At 42.1% G+C, this 17,839-nt stretch overlaps 1 protein-coding gene across 2 annotated transcripts in view; it reads right to left on the minus strand.

The window, feature by feature from the left end:
* Nucleotides 1-5,987, minus strand: part of RBL2 (RB transcriptional corepressor like 2) — a 49,962-nt gene extending 43,975 nt beyond the window's left edge. The window contains exons 1-3 of one of the 2 annotated variants that reach the window (XM_045891112.3): nt 5,632-5,987; nt 2,998-3,128; nt 501-701 (exon numbers count right to left, since the gene is read on the minus strand). In XM_045891112.3, coding sequence (XP_045747068.1) covers nt 501-701; nt 2,998-3,128; nt 5,632-5,871 — 572 coding nt within the window. In that variant the 5' untranslated portion in view covers nt 5,872-5,987. Of the gene's footprint in view, nt 1-500; nt 702-2,997; nt 3,129-4,682; nt 5,221-5,631 lie in introns of those variants that run through there. The other variant, XM_045891113.3, reaches the window with a different exon arrangement.
* Nucleotides 5,988-17,839: the final 11,852 nt, after the last annotated feature.

The following is a 17,839-nucleotide window of genomic DNA, read 5'->3' on the forward strand; positions in this document are numbered from 1 at the left end:
TCTAAGATCTGACTTTTGCATTTTTGGGTGCTTAAATGAAAAGGGAAAGTTTACAGAAACAATAATTCCATGCATTTTACAATATGAAGGAAGCCAAATTCTTCATGGCTAACACGAAATGAGAAGCAAGAAATTATTATTAAAAGAGAGCTACTGGAAAGAAAGTGTATTTATGAAATCACATTTGTTTTTTTAAGACTAGCAAAATAGGGGTGTCTGGGTGGCTCAGTCAGTTAAGCAACCACATCTTGATTTCTGCTCAGATCATGTCTCATGGGTTGTGAGACTGAGCCCCATGATGGCCTCCTCGCTGGGCTTGGAGCCTACCTAAGATTATCTCTGCCCTTCCCCCCACCTCGTGTGCATGCACTCTTTCTCTCTCCAAAGAAACAAAACAAACTAACAAAATAAACTGAGGGACACAAACTGAGGGATCAGAACTGTAGCACAGATAAGAAAAAAAAAAAAAAAGTATATTCCTAACAAATATAAAAACATACCGCTGTTTTCTTCCTCTCTGTTGACGAGGCTGCTCCTCTTGAGGATATTTAAAAATGTCCTGAAAAATGGGTTCATATTTCTTAAAAATTACTGCTGAAACAGTGAAGTTTCTTTCTAATCTCTCAGTACGTTCTCTGAAATGTGGGGGTAGATTTGCCATGTCTTCCCACTTCTTCATCTTGTTAAAAAATTCAATTAAGCTGATATTAAAATAAAAAATGAGATATTTTCAAAATTAACACAAAGGTAGGGTACACAAATATAATTAAATCAAAAATTTAACTCATTAAATTATATTACTTTCAGACAGTGATAAAATCACAATTCATGCCTCTGACTAGCTTAATCTCTTACAGGTTGGTTGATTTCTCTGATTCTCCTAATCTATTTTTCTGAGATTACCAGAGGGTTTTACTTTTTTAATTATGAAAAATATAAAAATACAAAATAATTAGAGTAATGTAACCAACACTTAAGTACCCAACTGCCAGATTTAACAAACATTAACATATTGAATAAATTTTGCCATGTTTGCTTCAGGTTCTACAAAAACAGCCAAATTCCTATTTGTACTCCTCCCCAAACCCATGCCCCCCTCTGCCTCCCCAAAGATAACCACCATTCTAAAGTTAGTCTGAATCCGTGTTATAATACTTACTACTTAGCATACCTACTATATACATCTATATGTATCCATAAACAGTACGTAGTATCTTTTGTGTGTGTGGCTTTAAGATTTTACATAAATAGTATCATACTGTAAGGAGCATTCTGCAACTTGCTTTTTCATTCAATGTTTCTGAGATTAACATTGATACATGCAGATCTCTTTCATTTTAATTGTTAAAAATATTCCCTCATATGAACTACCATGACTTTTTGCATTCATTCCCCAACCAATGAAAATTGAGGTTTCTGATTTTACATTATGACAAAAAAATGCTGTAATCAACACATTCTTATACATGTATGTAAGAGCTTCTTTAGGGACACTAAGAAGTAGAATTGCTGAGTTAGAGACTGTGCATCTTCAAGTTTACTAGATATTGTCAAATTTCCCATTCAAGTGGCCATGCCAATTTATACTCTCACCAATGTACACCAGCAATACAGAGTTCCCGTTTCCCTACATAATGACCAAAGCTGGTTTTATCAGATTTCAAATTTCCCCAATCTGATGAGAATGACAGATATCTTGTTTTTAATTTGAACTTCCTTGGTTACTAGTGAAATTGAGCATCTTCACATACATCTATTAGCTATGTGAGTTCTGACTTTTGGGAAACCACATTCTTTACCCCTGGTTTAGTAGCTGTTTGTCAATCATGCAACCATTTGTTAGTAGCTCTTTATATAATTCTGGATACTGATCTTTTGTCAGTTATATACATTGTAAATATCTTCTCCCGACATACTTTGTTTTTAACCCATTTTAGTTCATTATGGCAGAAAAGTAAATAATCTGAACTCAAAGGTAAAAATTTAAAGATAGAAACTGAGTTTCTGAAATGGAAATACAACTGAAGCCTAGGGACTGTATTACTTGCATTAAAATGTTGGATAAGTTTGATTTACTACGGTTTATGATGAAGATTCCATAATTTGACCTTTGCTTCTAAAGTTCCTCATCCATCACTTAACTGGATTACTCTGCCTCCCCTTTTCTTCTCCGTAACGATTATACTTTTGTACCTTAAGTCCACTTCTGCAGGTTTACAGCTCAGGGGTTCAACTCTTTATGCACTGTCTCTTGCTCTTAGGCCTAAATATAACTCGGGATGGAGTTCAAGGTTAATAAATAGGCTACAGCTAAAATATTACATCCCTTGTTATTTTAATAGTAAGCAATTTTTTAAGCCATTAGGTACATAAATTTTGACTGTGGTATTCTCCCCCACAAACTGGCAAATATTCTTTTTCCACAAATCTTTAACAAGTCATAAAAGAAAATTCACCCAAAAGGCACAAATAATAAATGTAATCAATTCAATTACACAACAGATAGAAAAAGCAATTTTTGCCTCTTCTTTAAAACAGTATTTGACTCTTTCAATAATTGATTGTAACAGTGTTGCCTATCCCCCCCAAACAGGAAATGGAGAAGTCTTTACACATTCCATATATTAAAATACAAATCCTGTGCATGTAGTTTTAAATTTAATGCCATATTTTTTCCCTTTACAATTTAGAGTATATCCTAAAGTTTTCAATAGCCTTATTTAGAATTCTGCCAATACTGCACAATGGTAAGTCATAACCTTTAATAGTAAAACCTTCATACAAATGCCTAATACATTAAAATTTCAATACTTTTCACTAAAGAGTAAAATATAATAGATGCTTAGATGTGGTAAAGGAAAACCATGACCTAGTTTCTAAATTCAGCACTCTATAGGTACAAACGCCTGGGAAATAATGACAGAATTCTTACTATCAGTATGATTTTTGAGCTTTCATATTTGTCACATTCTACCTTTCAAACTCTGACATAGTTACCTCTGCTCTGAACATCGCAGGATTCTAGTTAAAGATACATAGTTTCCTTCAACTGTCCCTTTGCTTACAGTTGGCACAGATTTTCTGCAAGCCACATATAAGGCACATGCTAACCAGTGAAGATCATTTCCCTGTAAAATAAAAGAAAATGGAGTTTTAGCTAATGAGCTACGTAAACATTTCAATATAATAAACTTTTTAGATTAAATGGAAGGCGCTATTTTTATGTTGGTGGGAAACTGTATTTTCAATGATGGCTCTATCCCATGTGCTCCTTATACTTTGACATTGACATTTTCACACTGAGAGATAGGAATCTGTGTTCTGTTCCCTCATTTTCAACTGTCTCAAATAATAGCATAGGCAAAAATGATGCTATGTAACTTGCAAGATCATAAAGGGCAATAAAGATTCTACCTGGCTCACTCTCTCAGCATACGTGCCCTGGGTGTCCCAGTGTGGGACAAATTAACAGTCACAGAGACTCAATTTTCTTATCCGAGGGCTGTGAGAATGAAATGAGTTACAAGAATAAAGCACAGAAAATACAAGAAATGAAAAGATAAAATTCTATAACCAATACTCTGTATTAAATACCATATGAGGGGCATCTGGGTGGCTCAGTCAGTCAAGTGTCCTTTGGCTCAGGTCATGATCTCAGGGTCCTGGAATTGAGCCCCACATCAAGCCCTGCATCAGGCTGCCTGCTCAGCGGGGAGTCTGCTTCTCCCTCTCCTCCCTGCTCCTTCTCTCTCTCTCGTTATCTCTGTTGCTATCTCTGTCTCTCTCAAATAAATAAAACCTTTTTAAAAATATCATATGAGTCTTATTTTCCATTGTACACTTCCATGAGACTGACATCCTATGTTATCTTACAGCATACCCGATTACAAGCTCCACAAGGGCAGAGATTTTTAAGTTTTGTTCGCTGCTCTGTCCCCACCAACTACAACAGTATCTGGCAAAGAAGAGGTGATAAAGAAATATTTGATAAATGAATATTCATTCATTCACTGGGTAAACCGAGCTAAGAATCTGAAATCCAAGTCTTTAAAAAACTGAGTCATCAAACATGTGTTTTCAAAAATAATTTACTAACCATCAATTGTTTGTCACTTGCTTATATAACACTGGACTTCAACAACTTAATCCCTATGAGTTGAAATACCTCAGCTGTATGGTGATAATACTTGTTCTATTCAATTTAAAAGATGATCCTGAGGACAAAATAAGAGCTTACTTGGAAACACTTACGCCCATCACCAAAGAACCACTGACCACAGAACCACTGAGAAATAAACAGGAATGTGGCCTATTCGGCCACATCACCTAAGCATAGGAAGGAGCTCTGTAAACTCTCAAGCACCAGCACTGCCCATGACTGCCTTATGTGCAAGAAACTATACATTACCTTATTAAACCTTCAGAACAACGCTGATGTAGGTACAAATATCTCAAATTTACGTATCACAAAATTGAGTTTGGGAGTGGTTAAGTAAATTGTCCAAAGTCACCTAGGTCTGTCAAGTTCTAAAGCCACCATATTACTAGCCTTTCCCCCCACCCTGTAGATATAACTACAAGGAGAAGGAACTGAAATAAGATTCTATTATTGCAAGAATAAATAGTAACCTTAGTGAGTTACATGCAGGCAAAAACACCCTATTATTATAATTAAACAATACCTTGGTTAGGCCTTCCCGTTCTATTTGCCCCGCTCTTTCCACAAACTGTAAAGCAACTTAAGAAAATCATTTGGCCTCCCGTTTAATGCCACACACAAGCAAACAGCTGATAAACAATCCAGACTTCCGTGTCACTTCCCATTGGTCCACAAAGGGGAGGTGCCTACAGAGCTGAGCCTCACTGGCTAGAATGGCCATTTTTCTCGTCTGCAAGCCCCGTCCGAAGAAAGGGACAAAACATGCCTAAATCACAGCGGCTACAGAGTCCTGTGCAACGTCTGGGGTGACCAAAACGTCCTCAAGGTCGTCGCAGCCCGGACTTCCTAGGGACAAACGGGGGGCATTTATCCAAGTGCAGGTAGGCAGAAAGCCCGTGTCATTTGCCCTCGGGAAGATTCGCCTTAGTTTACACACAAACACAGCCCGAAACTTAACGACGCGCTTACTCTGCGGATGCAGTGCCGGGACAAAGGCAATTTGGGTCAGCAGGAAAAGAACCGAAGGAGCAGCCCAGCAACCGAGGCGCTAAAATCGGGCTGCTCTCCGCGGGAGCACAGCCAAGTCCCCTCCCCTTCTCTTTACCGTCTCAACAACTGCACCTGTTCACTCCGCCAACAAGGTGGTTGTATTTTTGCAACGTGACCCCGGCACGACCTCAGCCTCGCGCTGCCACTTTAGGGCAAGAGGTGCTCCCCACTCGGAAGCCGACAGGGAGCAGCTGCGAGGCGGGGTTCACTTGCAGGGCCGCGAAGGGCTTTCCGAAAGCCCGGTCTCCAGGACCAAGGGGCCCAGGAGGATTCCCGCCGCTCTGCAGGCTGGGGACCGGAGACCCGGGGCCTGCCCGAGGGTCCCTGCGGGGCGCCCGACCCGGGGAGGGGAGGGGCCCCACTGCCGCGGCGGGGCGCGACGACTAGGCCCGGAGAGCCCCTCCTCTCCCCCCCGAGCGCACCTCCAGCGTGTAGCTCTCGCTCATGTTGCGGTAGCTGTCCCAGGCCTCGGCCCGCGCCGCCTCGTCCATGTTTAGGCGGCTGCACAGCTCGTCGAACCGCTGCTGCGTCTGAGGGGCCGGCGAGCGCGCCGGCTGCGCGGCGTCCTCCGCCTCCCCGTCGTCTTCCTCCTCCTCATCCGAGGCTGCCGCCGCCGGAGGAGGAGGCGGGGGCGGCGGCGAATGGTCGCCTCCGGACGGCATAGCGCACCCCTGGGCGGCCGGTCCTCAGGTGAGCTGAGGGCCCGAGCCCGCAGCCATTCAAACCGCGGAGCGCCCGCCCGTCGGCCGTCCGCACGGCGACTGCGCCGCCACCAAGGAAGCTAGACCTCATATAGGCACCCGTAGTGCCGAGCATGGCCTGCTGGGAAATGTAGTCCGAGCCGGAGGCCCACGCGGGTCAAAAATCCTATTTTGAAAAAAATCAACCCACGTAGTGTTCCTTGGGCTAAAATAAAAGCGGCTTTGCTACGTTTTAAGTACGTCCCCGTGGTGGGACCATTCGGCAGCGCTGTATGGAAGAGAAAACACCCCAGAAACATTGACTTGTGGTGGTTTCGTATCCAAGGTACCTCCAAAATTAATACTCATTATCTGAATGTCCTTATGTCTAAAATAAGAACAGTAGCAAGCAAGGGACTGTTTGCCTAAGTTTGAATTTCAGCATCGCTCCTAATTTCTCGTTCTATGTTTTAATTTTATGTGAGCCTTTCAAATAAACATTGGATTTTTTTTTTTTAAAGCAGTAATTGTTGGGGCGCCTGGGTAGCTCAGTCGTTAAGCATCTGCCTTCCCCTGGGGTCATGATCCCGGGGTCCTGGGATCGAGCCCCGCATCGGGCTCCTGCTTCTCCCTCTCCCACTCCCCCTGCTTGTGTTCCTGCTCTCACTATCTCTCTCTCTGTCAAATAAATAAATAAAATCTTAAAAAAAAAAAAAAAAAGCAGTAATTGTTTTATTTCCCAAAGGGCGAATTTACCTTCACTCAAAGTGATAGGTTTGTACTATCCTCAGTTGGCCTAACTTTATTCCTTTATTTTTATTTTGCTTTCTCTTTCAGACTTGAATCACTTTAATAACAATCCTCTTTGATTTATAAGTGGGTAGAGTAGAAACCATTTTTGTGTTTGAGGAACCAGTAATGTATTGCTGATTGCCATGGGGTCACTTCCTTCTCTCTACAGTGACCCTTTGAACCCAGCCACCATACTGTGAGGAAACCCAGGTTACTTGGAGGAGCGTATTATCAATGGTAGACAAAGCTGGGCATTAGTTAAAGGGGTGAAAACAGATTTTATTCAGACACTACTGACCATAAGCGAAGGAGCTGAGCTCCATTCCAATCTGTGCAGAGGTGATAGGATGACTTAAAGGGAGAATGAAGGACTAGGGATGGGAGAGAGTGGCGCTCAACCAAAAAATTACAAAGGGGTGGCGAGTCTCAATGTGATCAAGCCAGCTGTAGCTACTAGCAGGCAATTTATTGAAGTTAGGATTCTGGGGCGCCTGGGTGGTTCAGTCGTTAAACGTCTGCCTTCGGCTCAGGTCATGATCCCAGGGTCCTGGGATCGAGCCCCACGTCGGGCTCCCTGCTCCGCGGGAAGCCTGCTTCTCCCTCTCCCACTCCCCCTGCTTGTGTTCCTGCTCTCGCTATGTCTCTCTCTGTCAAATAAATAAAATCTTTAAAAAAAAAAAAAAAAGAAGTTAGGATTCTATCTTCCCACAGAGACTAGGAGACAGGGGCCCTATATGGCTTTCAGATCATTGAGAAAGACACTTCAAATTGCAGAAGATACATACACATCTCAAAGGGACAGAGGGAGTCACCATTGGAAGCCGTTTTGGGTAAATCAGGTGTTGGCTAGAACAAAAGGTAAATTCTGACAGCCTTGAGTTTTCTCAGACAGGCATTTTCATGCAGGACTGCAGTCATCCTAGGGCACAGCCTTGTGCAGCTAGAAGCTGAGCTATGGTTTGGTCATCTCTTACTACAAAGGTTTGGAGGAGAGTTCTGCAGTTCTGACCATTTGCATAGGATCTGAGGCCCCTGACCCTCAGCCCCAGCCATACTGAATGAGCCAGTTTGGAAGCAGATCCTCCAGCCTTCCATCAAGCTGTTCCAGCTAATGCTGTACAGAGCAGAGATGAACTTTGCCACTGATCCCCGCCCAACTGCAGATGTGTGGGCAAAAGAAATGATTATTATTCTTTCAAGTCACAAAGTTTTAGGATGACTTGTTATGCAGCAGTAAATAATCAAACACTGGGTGCCTGGGTGGCTTAGTCCGTTATGCATCTGACTCTTAATTTCAGCTCAGGTCTTGATCTCAGGGTCATAAGTTTGAGCCCTGAGTTGGGCTCCACACTGTACATGGAGCCTACATAAAAAAAGAAAAAAAAGAAAAAGAAGAAATAATCAAACACCTATGGATAAGACATGCTATCTATCAACTGTTTTTATAGGAGCCTCAATTTTGCATGTGTAAAATCCTTACCCTGTTGTGATATGCTAGCCCAATAGAATGTCAAAGCCCATAAATGGCAGTCATCTAGAAAATAACTATATTTTTACATTGTATATATGACCTTAAAATACATGGCTTAACTATGAATCTTCACATAAACTTTTATAAGACAAAAAAAACCAACAACAACAAAACACAGTGGTCTTCAAACTTTTTGGTCATGTCCCCCTAAAAGAGCTACCTTCTAGCATATTTTAAAGTTGACATCTAAAACTTTTCATTAAAAGTTTGATCAGGTGTAATATCCAACATGCAACTATAAACCTTTTAAAACAAAACTGTTACTAACCTATAGCCAATGGACTCATAACAATTTGATACTCATTATCATCCATTTTAAAAATCCATGAACAAAACTTTGCTTTAACAGTTAGAAATTTTATATCCTACCTTTCTCTCCTTTACCTCATATTCCCGTTCTACTCCAACAAAATTTTATCCTGATAAGTTTTGTGCTCAGAGTTCTTTATGGATTCCTTTCTTATTTTCTTCCAGCAAAGACGTATATACAAGTGAATTTTTTCAAGTATCCTTCTGTTTATTCTTTTATGTCAGATTCGTCAAGGTATAATTTGCATGTGGTAAAATTTACTCTTGTAAGTGTACAGTTCTATGAATCTTGACAAATACATACAGTTATATTCACCACAATCACACTATAGAACATTTCTATCACCTGAAAAATTTCCTAGTGCCCCTTGTTAGTAAGCGCCTCATTATATACCCTCTGGCAACCATGGACCAATTTTCTGTCCCCATAGTTTTTCCTCTTTTCCAAAATGTCACATAAATGTCATCATACAATATGTAGCCTTTGATTCTGGCTTCTTTCAACTTAGCATAATGCCTTTCAGATTCATCCATGTGCCCGGAGTTTGTTCCTTTTTATTGATAAGTAATATTCTATCGTATGAATGTCCCAACATTTATTTACCCATTCAACACTTGAAGTCATCTTGGTTGTTTCCAATTTGGGGCAATTGTGAGAAAAGCTACCATCACATTTATGTAAATGCTTTTGCATAACATAAGTTTTTCATTACTCTTGGGTCAACACCTAGGAGTGTGCTGTGGACTGAATGTTTGTGTCCTCCCCAAATTCATATGTTGAAGTCCTAATCCCCAGTGTGATTGTATCTGCAGACAGGGCTTTTAGTAGGTACTTAAGGTTAAATGAGGTCATAAATGTGTGGCCGCATAAGAAAGTCACATGTGCAGACTGAGGAAAGGCCACATGGGCACAGAGGGAGAAGTCTAGCAGATGAAGACAGAGCGGTATTACTGGGCTATATGGTAAATGTTAAACTTTATAAGAAACTGTCAATTTTTTTTCTAAAGTAGCTCTATCATTTCACATTCCCACCCACAATGAAATTGACATTTGAGGACTAAATGGTACAAACTTCCAGTTATAAAATAAATAAGCCATAGGGTTGTAATGTACCACATAGGGAATAGAGTCAATAATATTCTAATAACTTTGTACAGTGGCAGATGGTAACTAGACTTATCATGAGGATTATTTCATAACGTATAAAAATATCGAATCACGGCAATAGACACCTGAAACCGATAGAATGTCATTATTCTTAAATTTAAAAAACAATTTTAAATTTATTTCCTATGATCATGAAGCTATAAGTGTTGTATTCCTTTCAGATGAGTGATCAGATGGCTTTTATGGCTACTGTGCCTTCCACTTGTTTTGTTGAAACAAATTTCCAATTTGTTTATGCGGCTCCCACAATTATTCAAAGACAGAGGTGTTGGTACCAGCAAAAACCAGTTGAGGGCGCTATCGACTCAGGCAAAGCTGAGACCAATGTATATTTCACGTGGTATGTGAGGAGTCTCGAGACCTGAGTTAACCAGCATTTTATCTGTGATTAATTCTAGTCAGGCATCTGTACCTATGGACTGATACTATAAGCCCCTCAAACCAGCTTTCCCTATTGTGAATGAGCATCTGCCTGCTAAAAATTCAATCCACAGTATAAACTACAAAAACTAGCTAGATTGAGGGGCACCTGGGTGGCTCAGTCAATTAAGGAGCCAACTCGATTTCAGCTCACGTCATGATCTCTGGGTCCTGGGATTGAGCCCCATATCAGGCTCTGTGCTCAGCGGGGAGCCTGCTTGAGGATTCTCTCTCTCCCTCTCCCTTTGCCTCTCCCCCAGCTTGTGCTCTCTCTCCTTCTCTCTCTCTCAAATAAAGAAATAAATCTTAAAAAAACAAACAAAAAAACTAGCTAGATTTAATACACAGGGAAGCGTTCGCAATATGGAATGAATACAACATGTCCTTTTAGTCCTCTCTAAACAATTATAGGGGCACTGGGTGGCTCAGATGGTTGGGCATCTACCTTCAGCTTGGGTCCTGATCTCCAGGTCCTGGGATCTAGCCCCATGTCGGGCTCCCAGCTCAGTGGGGAGTCTGCTTCTCCCACTCCCTCTGCCTCTCCCCTTGCTTGTTCTCTCTCTGTCTCTCTCTCAAATGAATAAATAAAATATTAAAAAAATAATTATAAACAATTGCCATTATAAACCATCATTGCCTTATGATAATGCCCTTGAGGTCTGTTGGAGTAGGTATTGGGCAGCATACCTTTTTTTTTTTTTTTTAAGATTTTATTTATTTATTTGAGACAGAGAGAATGAGAGAGAGAGCACATGAGAGGGGGGAGGGTCAGAGGGAGAAGCAGGCTCCCCGCCGAGCAGGGAGCCCGATGCGGGACTCGATCCAGGGACTCCAGGATCATGACCTGAGCCGAAGGCAGTCGCTTAACCAACTGAGCCACCCAGGCACCCTGGGCAGCATACCTTTAACTGCTTTGTACAGTTGAGTTTTAAGACACTCTAATTTGTGAATAACATTTTTTCTCTCATTCAGGCTATCAGATGTTTCTTTTCACTGAGGTCACCATATGACCTGCCAATAACACGTTTTCTCCTTTCTTTTATTGGGGGGAGGAGTGCTTGCAAACAAAGTAACAGAGGTGCCTGGGAGTGTGTGTCAAGTTAATGACCGACAGGGCATGAGTGAGGGCCTTGCTTTGAGTGGAGGGCATGGACATTAATGACTGAGTTTAAGAAATCAACCTTGACCACAGAAGACCCCCAAAAGCTGAAGCAACCTTGAGAAAGAAGAACAAAGTTGGAGGCATCACATTTCCTAATTTCAAACTATACTACAAAGCTATCATAATCAAAACAGTATGGTATTGGCATAAAAACAGACACATGGATCACTGGAACAAAATAAAAAGCTCAGAAATAAACCCACACATATACAAAAATCAACTCAAAGTGTATTAAAGACTTGGACGTAGGACTTGAAAACGTAAAACCCCTAGAAGAAAACAAAGGCAATAAGCACCTCAAAATTGGTCTTGGCCATGATTTTCTGGATTTGATGCTACAAGCAAAGATAACAGAAGCAAAAATAAGTAAGTGGGACGATGACAAACCAAAGGCCTTCTGTATAGCAAAAAAAAAAAAAAAAAAAATCAACAAAATAAAAGGGAAACTACAGAATGGGAGAAAATATTTGCAAGTCATATATCTGATAGCAGATTAATATCCAAAGTATATAAAGAACTCATACAATTCAATAGAAACAAACAATTCCAGTAAAAAATGGAGGATCTGAATAGAATTTTTCCAAAGAGGACATACAAATGGCCAACAGATATATATATATATTTTTTAAAGATTTTATTTATTTCTTTGACAGGGAGAGACATAACAAGAGAGGGAACACAAGCAGGGGGAGTGGAAGAGGGAGAAGCAGGCTTCCCACGGAGCAGGGAGCCCAATGCGGGGCTCGATCCCAGGACCCGGGGATCATGACCTGAGCCGAAGGCAGACGCTTAACGACTGAGCCACCCAGGTGCCCCTGGCCAACAGATATATTAAAAGGTGCTTGACATCATTAATTATCAGGGAAGTGCAAATCAAAATCATAAGACATCACTTCATGCCTGTTAGAATCGCTATTCTTTTTTTTTTATTATTCTTATGTTAATCCCCATACATTACATCATTAGTTTTAGATGAAGTGTTCCATGATTCATTGTTTGTGCATAACACCCAGTGCTCCATGCAGAATGTGCCCTCCTCAATACCCACCACCAGGCTAACCCATCCTCCCACCCCCCTCCCCTCTAGAACCCTGTTTGTTTTTCAGAGTCCATCGTCTCTCATGGTTCGTCTACCCCTCTGAGAGTCGCTATTCTTAAAAAGATAAGAAATTGGGCGCCTGGGTGGCTCAGTTGGTTAAGCAACTGCCTTCGGCTCAGGTCATGATCCTGGAGTCCCGGGATTGAGTCCCGCATTGGGCTCCCTGCTCAGCGGGGGGGGGTCTGCTTCTCCCTCTGACCCTTCCCCCTCTCATGCTCTCTCTATCTCATTCTCTCTCTCAAATAAATAAATAAAATCTTTAAAAAAAAAAGATAAGAAATTACAAGTGTGAGGATGTGGAGAGAAGGAAATCCTTGCACACTTTGGTGGGAATGTAAAATTGTACAACTGCTTTGGTAAACAGTATGGAAGTTCCTTAAAAAAATTGAAACTAGAATTACCAAGGGCTCCTGGGTGGCTCAGTCTTTTAAGCACCTGGCTCTTGATCTCAGCTCAGGTCTTGATCTCGGGGTCGTGAGTTCAAGCCCTGCATTGGGCTCCATGCTGGGTGTGGAGTCTACATTAAAAAAAAAAAAAAAAAAAGAATTACCAAATGATTCAACAATCCCACTTCTGGGTATTTATCCAAAGGAATTGAAATCAGGATCTTGAAGAGATACCCCCATGTTCATTGCAGCACTTATCACAATAGTCGAGACATGGAAACAACCTAAGTGTCCATCGATGGATGAATGCGTAAAGATAATGTATATGTACATACAAAATGGAATATTACTCAGCTATAAAAAGAAGGAAATCTTGCCATTTGCAACAACATGGGTGGACCTTAAGGTCATTATGCTAAGTAAAATAAGTCAGACAGGGAAAGACAAATACTGTATGATCTCATTTATATGTGAAATCTAAAATCAAACAAACTTTTTTTGATTTGAAAAATTGGTGGTTGCCAGAAGCAGGGGGTAGGGAGTGGGCAAAATGGGTGAAGGTGGTCAAAAGGTACAAACTTCCAGTTATCAAATAAATGAGTCCTGGGGATATAATGTACAGTATGGTGACTATAGTTAATGATACTGCATTGCATGTTTGAAAGTTGCCAAGAGAGAAAATCGTAAAAGTTCACATCACAAGAAAAGAATGTGTAACTATGTGTGGTCATGGGTGTTAACTACTTATTGTAGTAATCATTTTACAATATACACATATAACAAATCATTATGCTATACACCTAAAATAATACAGTGTTATATGTCAATTATATCTCAATTTTAAAAAAAGAATTAGGGGCTCCTGGGTGGCTCAGTTGGTTAAGTCTCCAACTCTTGATTTTGGCTCATGTCGTGATCTCGGGGTTGTGGCACTGAGCCCCACGCTGGGCTCCAGGCTCAACAGGGAGTCTGCTTGGAATTCTCTCTCTCCCTCTCCTCCCTCACCCCCTCTAAAATGAATAAATAAATCTTATAGATGTTAACTAAACTTATGGTGTTAATCATTTCATAATATATACATATATCAAATCATAGCTGGCAGAAGGAAAGGATTGGTTTCAGGTGGGAAAAAAAGCTTACAGAGAGAGAGAGAGCATGCATGAGAGGGGGTGGGTGGGCAAAAGGAGAAGGAGAGAGAATCTTGAGCAGACTCCCTGCCCAGCACAGAGCCCAACCCAGGGCTCGATCCCACAGCCCTGAGATCAGGACCTGAGCTACAATCAAGATTCAGACGCTTCACTGACTGAGCCACCCAGGCGCCCCTAAATAAAAAAAAATAATAATAATAATTAAAAGGCAATCAGTCTTCATTGCTCAGAGGTTTACTTGGGGTCTCATTATTCATTCACTGATTCGTTCATTTATTCATTCATTCACTTAGCCAGAGAGCGTACCATCAATCCTTTCAAACACTCAACAAATGTTTAGCAACTACCTACTCTAGGTCAAGTACTTTGCCAACGACTGAGCATATAGTAGTGAATGAGACAAGTGTGGTCTCTGTCCTCACAGAGCTTGTGATCTCATGAGGAAAATAGACCCAGAACAGTTGTCAAGTATAAATATGTTATAAAAAAAGAAGTTCAGGGGGGCGCCTGGGTGGCTCAGTGGTTAAGCATCTGCCTTCGGCTCAGGTCATGATCTCAGGGGTCCTGGGATCAAGCCCCACGTCAGGCTCCCTGCTCAGCGGGCAGTCTGCTTCTCCCTCTTCCTCTGTCCCTCCCCCTGCTTGTGCTCTCCCTCTCTCTCTCTCTCTCTCAAATAAATAAATAAAATCTTTAAAAAAAAAAAGAAAGAAATTCAGGGAGCTGTGGGCGTGCATCACAGAAGCCCTTAACCATGTGTGTGTATGTGTTCTGTGCACATGCACTCGCAGGGGTGGGAGTGGGGGTGACTGAGCGGTTGGAGGTGGACAAAGACTTTCCTTTCTTCCCTTTCATTTCCCTGAAGAGAAATCTAAGAAAAAAGTGTAACTATGCATGGTTATAGATGTTAACTAAGATTACGGTGTTAATCATTTCATAATATATACATACATCAAATCATAGCTAAAGGGAGGGTTGGTTTCGGGTGGAGAAAAAAGCTTATACAAAGACCTTGAATCAGGAAAAGGCATGGGTGGTTCAGGGAATTGCAGGAATGTGAATGTGGTTTAAGTGTGAAAATCGAGAAGAGGCATGAGGTGTGGATAGAGATGAAGCCAAAGACCTGGGAAAGATTTGGGACTCGATTCCTAAAGATAAAGCCACGTAAGGCTTTAGGGTAAGGAGGGCAGTGACACACCTCTATCCCTAAAACCTAGAACAGTGTTGAACCCTTAATAGGTGTTCAGCAAATATTAATGAACTAAACACCTAGCTTGATTTCCAGCGCAGTGTTCCCAAGATAAAATTGATTGTGCTGATTAGATTGATTCGCTCTGTCATCATTAAGAATGGGGCACCTGGGTGGTTCAGTCCGTTAAGCATCTGCCTTCGGCTCAGGTCGTGATCTCAGGGTCCTGGGATCGAGTCCTGCATTGGGCTTCCTGTTCAGCGGGGAGTCTGCTTCTCCCTCTGCCTCCCCCCCTGCTTGTGCTCTCTTTCTCTCAAATAAATAAAATATTAAAAAAAAAGAAGAAGAATGTAAGCCCTTGGGGCACCTGGGTGGCTCGGTTGGTTGAATCGCCAACTCTTGGTTTTTGCTCAGGTCATGATCTCAGGGTCATGAGACCAAGTCATGTATCAGGCTCTGCACTCAGCATGGAGTCTGCTTGTCCCTCTCCCTCTGCTTCTCCCACCACTCATGCACTCTCTCTCCAAAATAAATTAATTTAAAAAAAAGAAAGAAAGAAAGAAAAAGAATGTAAATGCTTCCAGTTATCTCACTCTCTCAGTGACTTCAGCCAGGAAGAAAGCTCCCTCTCCTTTATGATCACCTGTCATTTCACTGTCCCCACTGGAACCCTCAGCTTTTCCTTATATCCCACAGGCTTCAAGGCCAGGAGGAGGGGCTGTGTCCTATCTGCTGTCCACTGTGCCCACCAGACCCTCATTCCTCACGTCATTGAAGCTCATGCCCTAAGCCCATCATTTCTATTTTTCCACATTTTGGCATTCTTCCCTTGGATCAGGCCAAAAAACTTTGGAGTCATCCTTGATTCCTCTTTCTCTCACCTCCTACGTTCAATTCACCTGCAATTTCTGTCAACTCAGCCTTCAGTTATTCAAAACCTAACCAACCCTCATTTCTTCCATTGCCAATCCTCCTGCCCAAGCTTCCATCATGTCTTACCAGCATTACTGCAATTTCCTCCCAACTGGTCTCCCTGCCTCTGTTCTTCCTCCTACAGCAATTTCTTCTCAATGTAGAAGCTGTGGTGGTAACTTTATGTGTCAACATGGCTGGGCCAAAGTGCCTAGATATTTGGTCAAACATTATTCAATGATTCTGTGGGAGTGTTTATGGATAAGATTTACATTTAAGTCAGTGTACTTGGAGGAAAGCAAATTGCTCTTCATAATGTGGGTGGGCCTCATCCAATCAGTTGAAGGCCTGACTAGAACAAAAAGACTGACCTCCCCCATGCAAAAGAGAATTCCACTAGAGACAGCCTTTGAACTTTAACCCATTGAAGAACCCATTGGCTCTCCCCTAGGTCCTCAGCCTGCTGGCGCACCTGCAAATTTTGGACTTTCCAGTCTGCATGATCATGTGAACCAATTCCTTAAAATTGATCAGTCTCTCTCTCTCCTGTCCCCCTCCCCTGTCTCTCTGTCTCTCTCTTTTTTTATTGGTTCTGTTTCTCTGGAGAACCCTGACTAATAGAGCAGCTAAGATAACTTTTTCAAAGAGTGAGTCATATCCTGTCTCTCCTCCGCTCAAAATACTTCAATGCTTCCCATCTGATTCAGAGTAAAAGCCAAGGTTGAGAAAAGGCCTTGTAAGATCCTTCAGGATCTGCCTCCTCCACCTACCTCCTCAAGCACACCTCCTGTTACTCCTCCCTCTCTACTTTCTGCCGCTGTAGCCTACATAAATAAAGATACAAAATGTGTTGTGTCCGGCAGAGATGGTGTTTGTAAAGCCATGAGGTTGGGGTGTGACCACCGAGAGTGTGAGTGGCGAAGAGAAGAGGATGAAGGGCAGCCTCCAGTGTTCAGAGGTCCGAGAGAAGAGGAGGAAGAGAGGAGGCAGAAAGGGAGCAATGAAGGAGGAAAAGGCAGGCAGTGTGGTGTCCCTGAAGCTAAGTGAAGAAAGAGTCTCAAGGGAAAGGGAGTGAGCACCCATGTGTAGCGATATTGATACAAGAAGATGTACAAATGGACACTGGATTGGTAACAATGTGGTCATGTGCACCAAGAGCAGTTATGGTGAATGGTGACCGATAACCAGATCGAGGAGGGCTTGGGAGGAGAGAAATCAGAATGTAGAGAATTCTTTTTTTTTTTTTTAAGATTTATTTATTTATTTGAGAGAGAGAGAATGAGAGACAGAGAGCACGAGAGGGAAGAGGGTCAGAGGGAGAAGCAGACCCCCCGCCGAGCAGGGAGCCCGATGCGGGACTCGATCCCGGGACTCCAGGATCATGACCTGAGCCGAAGGCAGTTGCTTAACCAACTGAGCCACCCAGGCGCCCAGAATGTAGAGAATTCTTGAGTTCTGCTGCAAAACGGAGAAGAAAAATAGTACAGGAGCCAGGGAGGGGTGTGAGGTCCGAAGAATTTTGTTTTGTTCATTCATTTGCTGTTGCATTAAGATAAAAGAAACAAGGGGCGCCTGGGTGGCTGGGTCCGTCAAGCTTCTGACTCTTGGTTTTCGACTCAGGTCATGGTCTCAGGGTCATGAGATCGAGCCAAGCAATGGGCTCTGCGCTCAGCGGGGTGTCTGCTTGAGACTCTCTCTCTCTCTGCCCCTCACCCACTTGCATGCACTCTCGCTCTCTCTCTCCAATAAATAAATAAATAAGTAAATAACTTAAGTCTTAAAAAAAAGGAGAAAGAAACAAGAGCATGTTTGGTGTTGGTAGAAATGATCCTGAACT

This window comes from Mirounga angustirostris, unplaced genomic scaffold, assembly GCF_029215605.1.
Source record: "Mirounga angustirostris isolate CCGP_5_RB_7025 unplaced genomic scaffold, mMirAng1.0.hap1 SCAF_16, whole genome shotgun sequence".
Taxonomy (NCBI): domain Eukaryota; kingdom Metazoa; phylum Chordata; class Mammalia; order Carnivora; family Phocidae; genus Mirounga; species Mirounga angustirostris.